This window comes from Lepidochelys olivacea (genome assembly GCF_965140295.1).
Source record: "Lepidochelys olivacea isolate rLepOli2 genome assembly, chromosome: 1".
NCBI lineage: Eukaryota > Metazoa > Chordata > Testudines > Cheloniidae > Lepidochelys > Lepidochelys olivacea.
This window is the reverse complement of record NC_140411.1, coordinates 212,549,340-212,565,963: the sequence shown is the minus strand read 5'-3', so window position 1 is coordinate 212,565,963 and position 16,624 is coordinate 212,549,340. Positions and strand designations below refer to the sequence as shown.

Genomic DNA, 16,624 nt, shown 5'->3' with positions numbered 1-16,624 from the left:
GGGTAGTTGAGCACTGGAATAGATTAGGGAGTGTGGAATAGATTGTGGAATTCCTGTCACTGGAGGTTTTTAAGAACAGGTCACATAAACATCTGACAGGAAGAGTCTAGGTATACTTGGTCCTATCTCAGCATGAGGTGATGAACCAGATGACTTCTTGAGGTCTTAATTTCTATGGTTCTTTGATTCTGTGGTTAAAATTGAGCTCTTAATCATTCCCCTAAGCCCTCCCCACTACCTTTTTTCTCCAGCACTTTAACCTGGTGTCATCTTTGCCTCGTGCCACCCTCTAGGTCCTCACATCCAAGTTATATCTAAATCTTATCAATTCTTTCCACACAACATCTGTAAGATACGGCCTTTCCTATCCATCCACATAGCTAAAACTCTCATCCAAGCACTCCTCATATTGCGCCTGAATTATTGCACCATCCTTTTCTTTGGTTTTGACAAATGCAGTCTTGCCCTGCTCATATCCATTCAAAATGCTACAGCAAAGATCATTTCCTACCTTGTCACATTGACTGTGTCACCCCTCTCTTTTCATCCCTCCACTGGCTCCACCTTCTCTTGTGCATCAACCATAAGCTTTCAATTTCCAGGCCCCTAATGACTTATCCCTGTCCTACCTACTGTCTCTCATTCAATATTGAAAGGTCAACTCCTGACTCTGGTTAGCCAATGATGCCAGCCTCCATTGCCCACTTGTTACATTTTTCAAACAAGCACCTTTGTGCTTTCTTCCAGACTGTCCCTCGTGCTTGGGAGAAGCTTCCCCTGAACATCCCCAAAACTATCTCATTATCCTCCTTTAAAGTTCTCCTTTGTCATGATCCCTACAAAAAACTTGACAGTTAGGCTGCTGGTGTGCTAAGACCACTGCCTATCTTGCTGACCAATACTGTCTCATTGTTTCCTTGCACTTCCCCATCTGCCTGTCTGTATCCATCTGCTGTCTCTTGTCTTAAACTTAGATTGTAACGGCTTTGGAGTGAGGACTGGTTTTGGGGTTTTTTTTGGTATTAGTACAGAGCTTAGCATAGTGGGGTCCTGGGCCATGATTAAGGCTCCTAGGTGTTACAGAAATACAAATAAATCATCAGTGATATCAGTTTTATACACACACATATTTATCACATATTTGTTATTAAGCAAATATTATATTTTTTTATTTAGAGATTGATGGAATTGTTAATAACCTTACATAAGTATTAAAAGAGAAGGACCAAATACAAAAGGGAAGGAAAGAGAACAGTGCTGAGATATAATAGGTGTGAAGGGGCAAGGCCAGCTGGCTATAGAAAAGTAGTGGGAGATAGATATATTAGCTCCAGGCTAAACAAATCCCTGGTACCAGGATAAGTTAAATGACAGCTGCTCCAGGTCAATTAAGACACCTGTGGCCAATTAAGAACTTTCCAGAAGGCAGGGAGAATGTTAGGTTGATTGGGACACCTGAAGCCAATCAGGGGCTGGCTGAAACTAGTTAAAAGCCTCCCAGCCAGTCAGGTGGGTGTGCATGTCAGGAGCTGTGGGAGGAAGTTGTGCTGTTGGAGATACTGAGTAGTACACACCATATCAAGCACACGGAAGGAGGCCCTGAGGTAAGGGTGAAGTGGAGCTTAAGGAAGTGAGGGCTGCTGTGGGGGAAGTAGCCCAGGGAATTGTACATGTCATGTTTCTAAAAGGTCAGCTACCATAGCTGATACTATTAGGGTCCCTGGGCTGGAGCCCGGAGAAGAGGGTGGGCCTGGGCTCCCCCCACCTTTGGCCCCTGATTAATCACTGAGACTGGGAGACAACAGACACTGTGCAAGGAAGGATAACTTCTCCTCACCTCCCTCACTGGCTTATGATGAAAATGGCTCAGTAGACTGTGACCCTTGTCTCTAGAGAGAGAAGGGTTACATGGAGGGTCACAGTGAGCCTCTGAGGCTAGCGAAATCCTCCAGGAAATGTTGGACCCATGGAGACAAGGACAGAACTTTGTCACATAGGTTATGCATTCCAGTAGGTATTCATATTGATTTTGTAACAGTTCTGTCAACTTTTAAAAAGCAGTTAATCTAATTGGGCCTATATTTCCTCAAGTCTGGTTCTTTAGAGAGTAAATATTTTTGCAACTCAAGTGATAAAATACATTTATTGGGTGGAATCACAAAAATTCTAAGCGCATACCTGTCTTTATTTAACTTCAGACAAATCAGTAAGCATACATATTTTGACAATACAAACATTATCTTCTTTTTTGGCTTTAAAATATTGAATAACTACTGGTCAGCTATTAGAAAATTGATGCAAGAGCTATTTCAGGACCCACATCTCCCAAGTTCCCCTGGCCACAGTGCTAGGAACATATCCCAGGTTCATCAGGATTGTCAAGTGGAGCCTGGCACGGTGCTCTCTTTCTTCCCTGCCCTGCAAGAGTTGAGGGGAGCGACTCCCCTATGTAGGAAGGGACAGCCACTGGGACTATGCACTAGGTCTAGGGTGCTAGTTGGGGGAAACTCATCCAGCTTTTTCTCCCTTCTTCCTCGAGAGACTGTCTGTTCTTGGAATTCCCAGTGCAGTCTGTGCAGTGGTGTAGGACTAGCCTCTGAGAATGTTCATATTCAGTTATTTTAGCACACTGAGAAGTGACAGCAGGGAACTGGTGATTTTCAAATGTTTATATCTCAACAAGACCTGAACAGAATGTCATGGGACAAAGAACAGATCCTTCTTTGGCTTCAAAGCTTTGTTAAAGACATTCTGCAAACCGTGCGCGTGTGAGAACTTCTAAACAAGTTGAAAGTGAGTTCTATACTAGAAAGTTTTAGCTTTAATATGGGGGCCACTACTAATTCCCCCTATAATCTTTTTCTCAGGGCTAGCTTTACAAAAGGAACTCTTTCAGTCTATATTATTGAAGCTGTTCCACTTTGTATGATATGCTTAAATATTCAGTGGGCGAGAGAGAGAGTGAAAATGACTCTAGATTAGTGGTTAGCCACTCACCTGAGAGACCCAGGCTCTGAATCAGGCAGAGTGGGGATTTGAACCCAGGGCTCCACATCCAGTGTGAGTGTTCTAAACACTGGACTGGTGGGTATAGAAGGGGGTGGGGAAAGGGTAACACTACCTCCTCTCTGTGTTGTATGGGCCTGATGCACGAGGTGGCCTCTGAGCATGCCTACTGGATTGGGCCCCCATAGGTGAGCTAGGCCAGAGACAACCCAGTTCAAGGATCTCACTGGGGCTTAGGTGCGAGTTAGGCACCGACTCTGCTCAGTGGTGTGAGGACTTAGGTGGGATCGCATATGCCTACCAGGAGACATTTAGGCATCTAGGGAACTTTATCTGTGGAAACTTAGATACCAAAGGAGGTACCTGCAGGGCTTGTTTTTTCTAGGGTTTTTTACTTGGAGTTAATTGATTATCAGTTAACCTGGGGTAATTAACACTTTTGTGTGGGCTGCTAGTCAGGACACTCAACAAATATTGTTCCTGGCTACAAACATTTGTAGTTTATCATAGGCTGATCACTAGGGTGTGTGTGTGGGAGGAAGGGGTAACTCTAGAGTGTGTCTGCCTGTCTGCTGCCTCCTGATTTACTCTCTAGCCAACCACCTCTGTTCACATGCCCTTTCCTTGCTGTTCTCCCCAGCTCTCCCTGCCTCCATCCTTCTCAACTCCCATGCCTTCATCCTATCCTGGATTCCTCATTTCACCTGCCTGTATCCCTCACTTTCCCCATATCCCTAGTTTGTTTCCCTTCCAGTTCCCACTCTGCCCATGACTTCCCCAAGCCTCTCATCCCCCATAGTAGTTCCAACCTTGCTGCCCATCACAAATCCTCTCCTTTTTCCTCTCATCTTCCATGTTCCCCAAATCCTTTCCCCTTCCGGATTTCCTCTTTTCATCTGTGCCCTTCCCTGCCTGCCCCTTGACCCCCTTTTCTGATCATTCCTACATTGCTCTTGATCCCTTTGCCCTCCACCCTCACTGTGGCTCCTCTAGAGTTCTGACTATGAGGTCGCCACATTCTCATTCCGACAGCCTCCATGTTGGCCTTTGAAATGGGAGGAGTTGGTTGGGAGTTGCAAGTGCTGGAGTTAAAGAGAATAAAATGCTGAGGTTCCAGTCTCTGCCTTGGGCCCTCCTGGTGGGTAAGTGACCTGTGTCTGCACCTCACAAGAACCCCTCCCCTCTGATGTCTTGGCTGCCTCTTCCCTGTAAGGTGTCACACAAAATCCCTGAGCCCAGGAAATTCTATTGTTGTCCCTGAGTATCCCTGAAGAGAAAGTACCTCTGCCATCTCTCCCCACTGGGAATATACTCCTGGTGTCCTTCCCTCATCCCCATGGGAATGGATCTTCAAGATCTTTGCTCTTGAATGGCACTAGCCAACACTGGGCACAAGATGGCCTCATTGCTGCACATGTACTTTGCCCTTTGTTTTCTTACTGTTATGAAGTCTCAAAACTCCTAGGATGGGACACATGGTTAGGGAATGGGGTGCAAATTCTACAGGATCAGAGCCTGTATTATTAAGCAGGTTGCAGGGGGGTAGGGCACAGCTGGTGCAAAATGGGTTAAAAGAACTGGCTGACTCAGGGAGATTAAGGAATGGGATAAAACAGCCTTTCACCTGTAGGGCACTGGTTTCAGTGCAGCCCCAGTTCTGGAGGACTGGGTGGTTATGGAATGGGATATGAAGCCTTTTACTTCAAAGGAACTAGCTCCAGACCAGACTCACCCAGATCTGGGGGAAACAGGCTGGCTTGAGGTGTTTGTGTTTAATTTCTAAGGCACCATTGTGGTCCAGCCAACATGGGGAACAGGGGGGAACCTCAGGCTGGATGGGCTTGTTGGGCTGATCTAGAGGTTGGGGAAGCAAGTGGAAACATGGGGACTGACAGGTCTATGAAGTGTTTCTTTATGTCCTTGAGTCACTGATGACTGTACTCATCCCTGTCCTGCTTTCTCCACAGGACTTCTGCTCCCCATGGTGCAGCCTGTCTGCAGCATGTCATCCCCGGTTCCAGGCAGCCCACTGTCTGACAGCGAGTACCAGGTCTTCTTTTCTGCTCTGATGCCCTCCTGGAAGGCAGGTGTAGCCTGCCAGATCCGACGTACTCAAGGGTGCCACGACCCTAAAGTCATCCGGCTGGACCAGTTTGAGAACCACGGCTGGATCCCAGAGGGTACAGAGCGTGTGGGCGTATTAGGGTTGTAACATTTGTGTGTTGTCAGTGCCATGCAGAAACAAGCTTAGCATTACCTCTACTGACTCAATCTGGATCTGGGCAGTGTGGTTCCTACCCGTATGGCCCAGAAAGAGAGACAACTTCTGCCCAGTTTGAGTCAACACATAACCTATCCTGTTCTAGCACAACTTTTTAGGCTGCTGGGCCGCTCTTACTGACAATTCAGTTGTTGACCTGGCCTGATATTCCCAGCCTACAGAACCTGATTCTTTCAGGCTGTAAAGAACCAGGGACTAGAACCCAGGTCTGCAGAACCTAGAACAGTTGATGTTCCTACAGTGCCACCAGGAGGCCATGTAGAAAGACAGCCAGGGAGCCCTGTGGAGAGTAGGCACTGCAAGATATCTCCCAAGAGACCCAGAGTGATGGTGCCCTGCAGCCCTCTGATTGGCCAAGCACCCTATTTAACCCCAGAGGTTGCCCCAACAAGTTGCCTGGGCAGCTGTACAGACTTTGGCCTGCTGCAGTGCTAGACTTTGCTTGATTGCCTGTCTCCTACTCCAGCTTGACTCTGATCCTGATGCATGCCTCCTGATTCCAGCCTGGTAACTACCTCTGATCTCCAGTCTCTGACTCTGACCCAGACTCTTGCTGCCAGGACCTGGCACTTGCAATTCCTCCAACTCCTGCTTCGTGACTACTGTCCCAAGTGGGTAGACCTCAAAGTCCAGCTGTGACAGGCCAGAGTGTACTTTACACAGGTCCTGCAGAGATCCTGTAGGATGCTTCCTGTCCTGCATGGAGCTTGCTTTTCTCCACTGTTTCTGAGGGCTCTGATAGGACCAGCAGTTCTTTGACTTCAACCCAAGGTGTCTCCCATTAGACCTCTAACATTTGCCAGCCTTCTACCAGCTGGTCTCCACAACCAGGTCCTCTGTAGCCACTGAGAGTTGAGGACTTTCTCCTAGAGCCCCTCCTGCCCAATTTCCAGCTTCATGTGCTGGTAGTGTTCTCTTCAGTTGACCAGAGGTTGGTCCTCAGAATCAAGAACTTCTGGACTATAGAAGGACACTGGACTAGAAGGGATCTCCTGGATCACTGAGTCCAATCCTCTGCTTTTGCAGGCAACCCTGTCATATATTCCCTTTCATAAGTTACAGCCGGCAGGACTGAGTGGTCCCCACCATGCTTTCACCATGCGTGGGGCTGCCCACCTCACTCAAACTTCCTGTTGTATGCTCTAGGCAGTGAAAGCTGCCCTGTCCCCTACCTCTCTCATGTTCCCCAAATGGGTCCCCTGAGAAGACTTATCCAAACCACCCTTCTCTCCTAGCTGCTGGAGTCTGTCAGGCCTTGGCCCCATGACAAATCCCCGCAGCTGCTCTCCACGCAACAACCTAAGCCCGCCTCACAGTCATGCCCAGGGGACATCTTCATATATTGAGCACTCCATATCATCCATTTCCTTGCTCTTTTGCACTCCCTCCCCCAGGGACCCAAGTGGTGGGACACTCATGCTTGGATGGAAGGCCCCTGGTGGGAGAGCATATATTCCATCCTGGTTCCACCATCCACCAGTGATGTAAGCTGGCAGATCCTCCATGGAGTTGTGAGCATAGGCACATTGCTGCTGCATTTCATGGTTTCCTCCAACATCCAACCAACCCTTTGTGGTGAGAGGCTGGGGCTGCAATTTTCCTTTCACCTGTTTATTTTTGCCCACTTGATCTAAGGTCCCACATAGTCCTGGGACCTCCTCCTGGCATTGACTAGGATGGCTGCGGACCAGTCCAGGAACAGGAAGCTTAAAAGGAAGGCTCTCTGACTGTGGGACCATTTTCCATGCCTTTGTCAATTCACACATCCAGACAGAGTTCTATGTGAATTCCTGGCTCCTCCAGCACCCACTGTTCCTATGACCTTTTAGATAAATAGAGTTTAAGGCCAAAAGGGCCTACCAGATCATCTAGTCTGAGCTCTGTATATCACAGGCCACCTGCACCACCCAGTATCTGTTCGCTAAACCCAACAACCAAAATGAGACCAAAGTATTACAGCCCTTTGAGGGGTCATTGCTCTTCTCTAAGCAGACTGATGACAAGCTGCATAGACTCCCCTTCCCCAAATTAAAAGCAGATCTCGCCTCCACAGCCATACTATCCTTCTTTCATGTCTCACAACCAGGACCTAGTGAGAAAAAAGATTGGAGGTTATAGAAGACCAACCCTTTTGTTTTCTGCAGCAGCTCCTAGTTCTTACCGACAGAATGACAGTTCTAAGCAAATATTTTGATGTGTTTGGCAAGGACAGCCTACCATCTTCCAGAGTGCAAGCCTCTTCTACCCCTTTTTTGCCAACTGGTTATCTCCCTACTTAAATGCTTGGTCCAGCATCCCTGAAGACCAGTGGGTCTTAAGTATAGTGGAATTGGGAGATATCCTTCAATTTATTTCTGTCCTCCCTTTTCACCTCCTTTCCTCATCCCTTTTCAGGGGCCACACTCAAGAGGAAGTTCTCCTTCAGGAGCTGCAATCTCTCCTCCAGTTGGGAGTCATAGTGGAAGGTCCTCCATTTCACAGCAGAAAGGAATTTTATTCTCAATACTTCCTAATTCTAAAAGCAAAAGGCTCATTTTAGGCCTGCAAGATTGCAACAGATAGCTAAAGAAAATAAAGTTTTGTATGGTGCCTCTGGCTTCTGTTAATCCCTCCCTGGATCCTGGAGACTGGTATGCCACCCTCGACTTAAAAGATGCACATTTGCATGTAGCAAAACATCAAAGCCACAAGAAATTCCTCAGATTTTTGGTCAACCTATGCCACTATCAGTTTACAGTCTTACCATTTAGCCTGTCTGCCGCCCCATGTGTATTCACAAAGTAGAGGGCAGTGGTGCCAGTGTTCTTCAGAAAATTGGGAATTCAAGTGTTTCCCTGCTTGGATGGTCCAACATGACTGTTGTCCAATTCACCTTCAATGTATTAGGGTTGTTCATCAACACAGAGAAGTCAATCCTGTCTCTTATACAAGAGACAGAGTTTATAGAAGCAGTCTTGGACTCTACGAAAGCCAAGACCTTTCTTCCCCAGTTATGATCGCAGACGATGCTGACCACTGCTTTAGACCTGAAGGCCCATCCTACCATGACCTATTTAGAAAAGCTGGACGTGCACAAGTCCATGGGGCCGGACGAGTTGCATCCGAGAGTGCTGAAGGAATTGGCGGCTGTGATTGCAGAGCCACTGGCCATTATCTTTGAAAACTCGTGGCGAACCGGGGAAGTCCCGGATGACTGGAAAAAGGCTAATGTAGTGCCAATCTTTAAAAAAGGGAAGAAGGAAGATCCTGGGAACTACAGGCCAGTCAGCCTCACCTCAGTCCCTGGAAAAATCATGGAGCAGGTCCTCAAAGAATCAATCCTGAAGCACTTGCATGAGAGGAAAGTGATCAGGAACAGCCAGCATGGATTCACCAAGGGAAGGTCATGCCTGACTAATCTAATCGCCTTTTATGATGAGATTACTGGTTCTGTGGATGAAGGGAAAGCAGTGGATGTATTGTTTCTTGACTTTAGCAGTATTCTTGTCAGCAAGTTAAGGAAGTATGGGCTGGATGAATGCACTATAAGGTGGGTAGAAAGCTGGCTAAATTGTCGGGCTCAACGGGTAGTGATCAATGGCTCCATGTCTAGTTGGCAGCCGGTATCAAGTGGAGTGCCCCAAGGGTCGGTCCTGGGGCCGGTTTTATTCAATATCTTCATAAATGATCTGGAGGATGGTGTGGATTGCACTCTCAGCAAATTTGCGGATGATACTAAACTGGGAGGAGTGGTAGATACGCTGGAGGGGAGGGATAGGATACAGAAGGACCTAGACCAATTGGAAGATTGGGCCAAAAGGAATCTGATGAGGTTCAATAAGGATAAGTGCAGGGTCCTGCACTTAGGACAGAAGAACCCAATGCACAGCTACAGACTAGGGACCGAATGGCTAGGCAGCAGTTCTGCGGAAAAGGACCTAGGGGTGACAGTGGACGAGAAGCTGGATATGAGTCAGCAGTGTGCCCTTGTTGCCAAGAAGGCCAATGGCATTTTGGGATGTATAAGTAGGGGCATAGCGAGCAGATCGAGGGACGTGATCGTTCCCCTCTATTCGACATTGGTGAGGCCTCATCTGGAGTACTGTGTCCAGTTTTGGGCCCCACACTTCAAGAAGGATGTGGATAAATTGGAGAGAGTCCAGTGAAGGGCAACAAAAATGATTAGGGGACTGGAACACATGAGTTATGAGGAGAGGCTGAGGGAGCTGGGATTGTTTAGCCTGCAGAAGAGAAGAATGAGGGGGGATTTGATAGCTGCTTTCAACTACCTGAAAGGGGGTTCCAAAGAGGATGGCTCTAGACTGTTCTCAATGGTAGCAGATGACAGAACGAGGAGTAATGGTCTCAAGTTGCAGTGGGGGAGGTTTAGATTGGATATTAGGAAAAACTTTTTCACTAAGAGGGTGGTGAAACACTGGAATGCGTTACCTAGGGAGGTGGTAGAATCTCCTTCCTTAGAGGTTTTTAAGGTCAGGCTTGACAAAGCCCTGGCTGGGATGATTTAACTGGGAATTGGTCCTGCTTTGAGCAGGGGGTTGGACTAGATGACCTTCTGGGGTCCCTTCCAACCCTGATATTCTATGATTCTATGATTCTATGACAAATACCTTTGCAACAAGAAGGTCAGGGAAAGTGTGGGACCCTTACTGAAAAGGCAACCATGTTCCCTCTAATTTTTCCCACCCATGTGCAGAATGAATTTTATGTGCACCAATATGGAAGTGATATGTCACACAGCACCTTCATCTTGGTGCACATAACAAAATGCATGTGGTGGGGGTGGGGCCGAGGGGTTCGGAGTGTGGGAGGAGTGCAGGGGTGTGAGGGCTCTGGCTGGGGGTGTGGGCTCTGGGCTGGGGCTGGGGATAAGGGGCTCAGGGCTGGGGCAGAGGGTTGGGTGCAGGGGGTGAGGGCTCTGGGTGGGGGTGCAGGATTGGGGGTGCAGGAGGGTGCTCAGAGGACTCCACAGCAATAATACCTGGGCTGAGGGGGAGAGGTGCTTCTCTCTGCTGTGGCAGCGCTGGGGCTGCAGGATAGGCACCCCCTTCCCCCCACCCACCCCGACCCCAGCAGGTCCAGGCCAGGAGAGGGTCGCTCCACCCGTGCCTGGGTCCAGGCTGGGCCTCCCCAGTCGCAGCTGGGTCCAGGCCGCCCTGGCCGTGCCTGGGGCCGGGCTGCTCTGGTCTGGGTGCCCTGGTGGCACCTGGGGATGGGCTGCCCCAGACTGCGCCACAGCACAGTTGGGACCAGAGGAGTTGGGGGGCTGGGCTCGGTGGAAGCTGAGGGAGGGGCACCCCAGCCATGGCAGGTCCCCGGGTGGGTTCCCTGAGCATATGCGCAGCACTAAATAGGTGGCTGCACGGGTTACAGGGAATTTAGGAGGCAACATAGTGACAGATGATGTGGAAAAAGCTGAAGTACTCAAAGCTTTTTTTGCCTCAGTCTTCACAGACAAGGTCAGTTCCCAGACTGCTGCACTGGGCAGCATGATACGGGGAGGAAGTGCGTAGCCCACAGTGATGAAAGAACAGGTTAAGGACTATTTAGAAAAGCTGGACATGTACAAGTGCATGGGGGCGGATGCAATGCATCCGAGGGTGCTGAGGGACTTGGCTGATGTGATTGCAGAGCCATTGGCCATTATCTTTGAAAAGTCATGGCAATCGGGGAGGTCCCAGACAATTGGAAAAAGGCAAATATAGTGCCCAGGTGCAAGACTCTTTAAAAAAGGGAAAAAGGATAAGCTGGGGAACTACAGACCGGTCAGCCTCATCTCTGTCCCCAGAAAAATCATGGAGCAGGTCCTCAAGTAATCCATTTTGAAGCACTTGGAGGAGAGGAGGGTGATCAGGAACAGTCAACATGGATTCATCAAGGGAAAGTCATGCCTGACCAACCTGATTGCCTTCTATGATGAGCTCTAACTGGCTCTGTGTATATGGGGAAAGTGGTGGACGTGATATACTTTGACTTTAGCAAAGCTTTTGATACAGTCTCTCACAGTATTCTTGCTAGCAAGTTAAAAAAGTATGGATTGGCTGAATGGACTATAAGGTGGATAGAAAGCTGGCTAGATTGTCGGGTTCAATGGGTAGTGATCAACGGCTCAATGTCTAGTTGGCAGCCGGTATCAAGTGGAGTGCCCCGAGGGTCGGTCCTGGGCCTGGTTTTGTTCAACATCTTCATTAATGATCTAGATGATGGGATGGATAACACCCTCAGTAAGTTTGTGGATGACACTAAACTTGGGGGAGAGGTAGATACACTGGAGGGTAGGGATAGGGTCCAGAGTGACCTATGCAAATTGGAGGATTGGGCCAAAAGAAATCTGATGAAGTCCAACAAGGACAAGTGCAGAGTCCTGCACTTAGGATGGAAGAATCCCTTCCACTGCTACAGGCTGGGGACCAACTGGCTAAGTGGCAATTCTGCAGAAAAGGACCTGGGGATTACAGTGCTTGAGAAGCTGGATATGAGTCAGCAGTGTGCCCTTGTTGCCAAGAAGGCTAACGGCATATTGGGCTGCAGTAGTAGGAGCATTGCCAAGAGTCAGTGAGACTGTGGGACTTTTTGCATTGCCAGCTCAATTCACTCAAAGCCTCTCGGTGTTCCGAATAATCTGGCAGACCAATTTAAGCAGATCTTTCTCACCACAAATGGTCCCTCCACCCAGATGTTTTCAGGTTCATTTTCCAGTGGTGGGGCTCTCCGCAAATAGACCTGTTTGCAACAAAAGTCAAAAGGAAGTGTCATCAGTTTTTCTCTCAAGCAGGTCACAGCCCAGGGTCTCTCATGAATGCTTTCCTGTTGCCCTGGACAAATGAGCTCCTATACTCATTTCCTCCAGTTCCACTCCTGCCCAGAATTTTATTGAAAATCAAGCAAGAACATGCTCGAGTGAGACTCATAGCTCCAGCACGGCCTCAACAAGACTGACTTTTCATTCTGCTGACCTGCTCAGATAGAGCTCAATTGACATTATCATTGGACCCAGACCTGATCTCTCAGGACCACGGTAGCCTCCTCCACCCTAACTTGCAGGGCCTCCACCAGATAGCCTGCATGCTCTGTGGCTAACACCTCAGGAGGATGTTTGTTCAAAGGGAGTTCAAGATTTTTTTTTAAATAGTAGGAAACCTTCTACTAGGTATACTTACCTGATGAAGTGGAAGAGATTCTACATCTGGTCCCAGAAAAAAGGTGTTTCTCCTGTCCTGGCACTGATCCATCATGTGTTGGACTATTTGTAATTCCTGAACCAGGAAGGTCTTGCCATTAGCTACATCAAGATCCACCTGGCAGCTATCACAGCTTTCCACGTTCCAGTTGATAGCCACTTGCTTTTCTCCAATCGTACGACAGCCAGATTTCTAAAAAGTTTGGACCATTTGCATCAATCTGGACAGTGGGTGAATTACAAGCTCTAGAGTCCGAACCTCTGTCTACAGTCTTCTACAAGAACAAGATATGCCTATGCCCTCATACAAAGTGGTGTCTCTCTTCCTTATTAATCAGGGTCAGGCAAGTTTCTTCCCTCAGCCTCATGTTCACAGGGATGAGGAGAGACTTCACACACTAGCTGTCAGGAGAGCATTGGTGTTTTACATGGACAGGAATAAACCATTCCAATCATTTTCACAGTTGTTTATGGCAATTTCAGACTGGATGAAGGACTGTCCGGTCTCCTCTCATAGAATCTCCTCTGACATATGTTTATGCTACAACTTGGCCAATGTAACCCCTCCAAACAGAGTATTAGCACATTCAACAAAGGCACATGCAGCCTCTGCAGCCTTTTTGGCCCAAGTGCCTATTCTGGACATTTGCAAAATAGCAACTTGGTCTTCAGTGCCTTCCTTTGCCTCACATTATGCCATCTCTCAGCAGTCTGGAGATAATGCCAAGTTTGGACATATGGTCCTTCAGTCTTTACTCAAGTAGACTCAGATCCTACCTCCAAATGGAACTACTCGTGATTCACCTGAAGTGGAATGGACATGTGCAGTCATTCAAAGAAGAAGAACCAGTTATTAACGTGTTCTGTAACTGTTGTTCTTTGAGATGCGTTGCATGTGTCCATTGCACAACCCACCCTCCTTCCCCTCTGTGTCAGAGTCTGTCCAGTAAGAAAGGAACTAAGGGGGGCTGGGGGCAGTTCTGCCCTTTATGCCACTGCACAGCAGCACAAAACAGCACAGGGCTCAAGTGCCACCCCAACAAGTGCTGCTGAGGGAAAAATTTCTGACAACTGTGGCACTAGACGTGCACATACCTGAAGTGGAGTGGCCATGTACGACACATCTTGAGGAACAACAGTTATAGAACAGGTTAGTAACCATATCTGCCAGCACAGCCCCACTATTTGGACTGGAACAAGGCACCAACAAACAAATAAGCCCTGGTTCTTGTTTGCCGGAGTGTGATTGTAGCAGAGAGCTAAACAAAATTCTGAAACATGCAGTGGTGTTTACTTTTTAGTTTTGTTTTCTTCTGTGATTGGAGAGATTCTCTGTCAACAGAGTCATTGATGTTTCAGCAAACATCTGATTGGGGGCCTGTAACACTCCCCACATGTCTCCTAGTTATACCTCTGGAGTTCTTCCTTCCTGTCTGGCCAGCCTGATATAATGACTGTTCTGCTGTAGGAGAAGTGTGAAAAACAGGCCACAAGCCTTCAACAGGTGGGTGCATAACTGGTTGAAAGACTGCTCAAAGATTGCATATCAATGGTTTGCTGTCAAACTGGGCGGATGTATCTAGTGTAGTCCCACGGGGTCATTCCTGGGTACAGTACTAGTCAATATTTTCATTACGGACTTGGATAACGGAGTGGAGAGTATCATAGGCGCCGACTCCGTGGGTGCTCCGGGGCTGGAGCACCCCGGCTAGAGCACCCATGGGGAAAAATTAGTGGGTGCTCTGCACCCACCGGCAGCCAAGCTCCCCTCACCCCCTCCCCACCTCCTCTTCCCCTGAGCATGCCACATCCCCTCTCCTCCACCTACCTCCCAGTGCTGCCCGCCCAGCTGCTGCCAAACAGCTGTTTGGCAGTGTTAGCATGCACCGGGAGGGAGCAGGAGGAGCGGGAACATGGCGTGCTCAGGGAAGGAGGCAGGGCTGAGGCAGGGATTTGGGGAAGAAGTTGGAATAGGGGCAGGGAGGGGTTGGAATGGGGGTGCGGATTTTGGGGAAGGGGTTGGAATGGCGACGGGGCAGGGGTGGGAAGAGGTGGGGCAGGGGTGGGGCCTTATGGAAGGGGTGAAGTGGGGGCAGGGACGAGGGCAGAAGGGGGTTGAACACCCAAGGGGAAGTCGGCGCCTATAGAGAATATGCATATAAAAATTGTAGATGACGCCAAGCTAGAAGGGGTTGCAAGCACTTTGGAGGACAGGATTAGAATTCAAAATGACCTTGACAAATTGGAGAATTGGTCTGAATTCAGCAAGATGAAATTCAGTGTAAAGAACAGGAAACAGTACTCCAGCTGAGGTCTCACCAGCAGAGCAGAATAGAGCAGGACAATTACCTCCCATGTCTTACATACAACTCTCCTGTTAATACTCCCAGCATGATATTAGCCTTTTTTACAACTGCATCACATTGACTCATCTCCAATTTGTGATCCACTATAACTACCAGGTCCTTTTCAGCAGTACTGCCACTGAGCCAGATATTTCCCCTTTTGTAGTTGTGCATTTGATTCTTTCTTCCTTAGTGTAGTACGTTGCACTGGCTCATTGGTAGTACTGCTGAAAAGGACCTGGTAGTTATAGTGGATCACAAATTGGAGATGAGTCAATGTGATGCAGTTGTAAAAAAAGCTAATATCATGCTGGGAGTATTAACAGGAGAGTAGAATGTAAGACATGGGAGGTAATTGTCCTGCTCTATTCTGCTCTGCTGGTGAGACCTCAGCTGGAGTACTGTTTCCTATTCTGGGTGCCACACTTTAGGAAAGATGTGGACAAATTGGAGAGTACAGAGGAAAGCAACAAAAATGATCCAAGGTTTAGAAAACCTGACCTATGAGGAAAGGTTAAACAACTGGGCATTTGAGTCTTGAGAAAAGAAGACTCAGAGAGGACCTGATAACAGTCTTCAAATATGTTAAGGGCTGTTATACAGAGGACAGTGATCAATTGTTCTCCATGTCCATTGAAGGTAGGACAAGAAGTAATGGGGTTAATCTGCAGCAGGGGAGATTTAGGTTAGATATTAGGAAAAACTTTCTATCCATAAGCGTAGTTAAGCTCTGGAACAGATTTCCAAGAGAGGTTGTGGAATCCCCATCACTGGAGGTTTTTAAGAAGAGGTTGGACAAACACCTGACTAGGATGTTGTCATAAATATAAAGGAAAGGGTAAACCTCTTTAAAATCCCTCCTGGCCAGAGGAAAAATCCTCTCACCTGTTAAGAAGCTAAAGGTAACCTCGCTGGCACCTGACCAAAATGACCAATGAGGAGACAAGATACTTTCAAAAGCTGGGAGGAGGGAGAAAAACAAAGGGTCTGGGTCTGTCTGTATGCTGCTTTTGCTGGGGATAGAACAGGAATAGAGTCTTAGAACTTTAGTAAGTAATCTAGCTAGGTATGTGTTAGATTATGATTTCTTTAAATGGCTGAGAAAAGAACTGTGCTGAATAGAATGACTATTCCTGTCTGTGTGTCTTTTTTGTAACTTAAGATTTTGCCTAGAAGGATTCTCTATGTTTTGAATCTAATTACCCTGTAAGATATCTACCATCCTGATTTTACAGAGGGGATTTCTTTACTTCTATTAAAAGTCTTCTTGTAAGAAAACTGAATGTTTTTTCATTGTTCTCAGATCCAAGGGTTTGGGTCTGTGGTCACCTATGCAAATTGGTGAGGATTTTTACCAAACCTTTCCCAGGAAGTGGGGTGCAAGGGTTGGGAGGATTTTGGGGGGAAAGACGTGTCTAAACTACGTTTCCCAGTAAACCCAGTTAGAGTTTGGTGGTGGCAGTGGAGATCCAGGGACAAAGGATAAAATTAATTTGTACCTTGGGGAAGTTTTAACCTAAGCTGGTGAAAGTAAGCTTAGGAGGTTTTCATGCAGGTCCCCACATCTGTACCCTAGAGCTCAGAGTGGGGGAGGAACCTTGACAGATGTTCTAATTTACGTGATCCTGCCTTACAGCAGGGGGCTGGACTTGATGACCAGCCGAGGTCCCTTCCAGCCCTGCATGTCCATGATTCTATGAGTGTTTGAAGCACTGTGTCTGCAGAAACCACTTATCTGCCACATGAAGGAATTTGGCTTGGGTGATGTGTTCAGGTTCCTCATGAAACTCCTTCTCTATTCTGCATGCTCTCAAA

General features: G+C 47.7%; 1 protein-coding gene across 1 annotated transcript in view; it reads left to right on the top strand.

The window, feature by feature from the left end:
* The first annotated feature begins 4,104 nt into the window (after window positions 1-4,104).
* ACRBP (acrosin binding protein) overlaps window positions 4,105-16,624 on the top strand; it is a 49,844-nt gene continuing 37,324 nt past the window's right edge. The window contains exons 1-2 of the mRNA XM_084636296.1: window positions 4,105-4,148; window positions 4,974-5,186. Of these exons, the coding sequence (XP_084492422.1) occupies window positions 4,109-4,148; window positions 4,974-5,186 (253 nt within the window). The 5' untranslated portion in view covers window positions 4,105-4,108. The remainder of the gene's footprint in view (window positions 4,149-4,973; window positions 5,187-16,624) is intronic.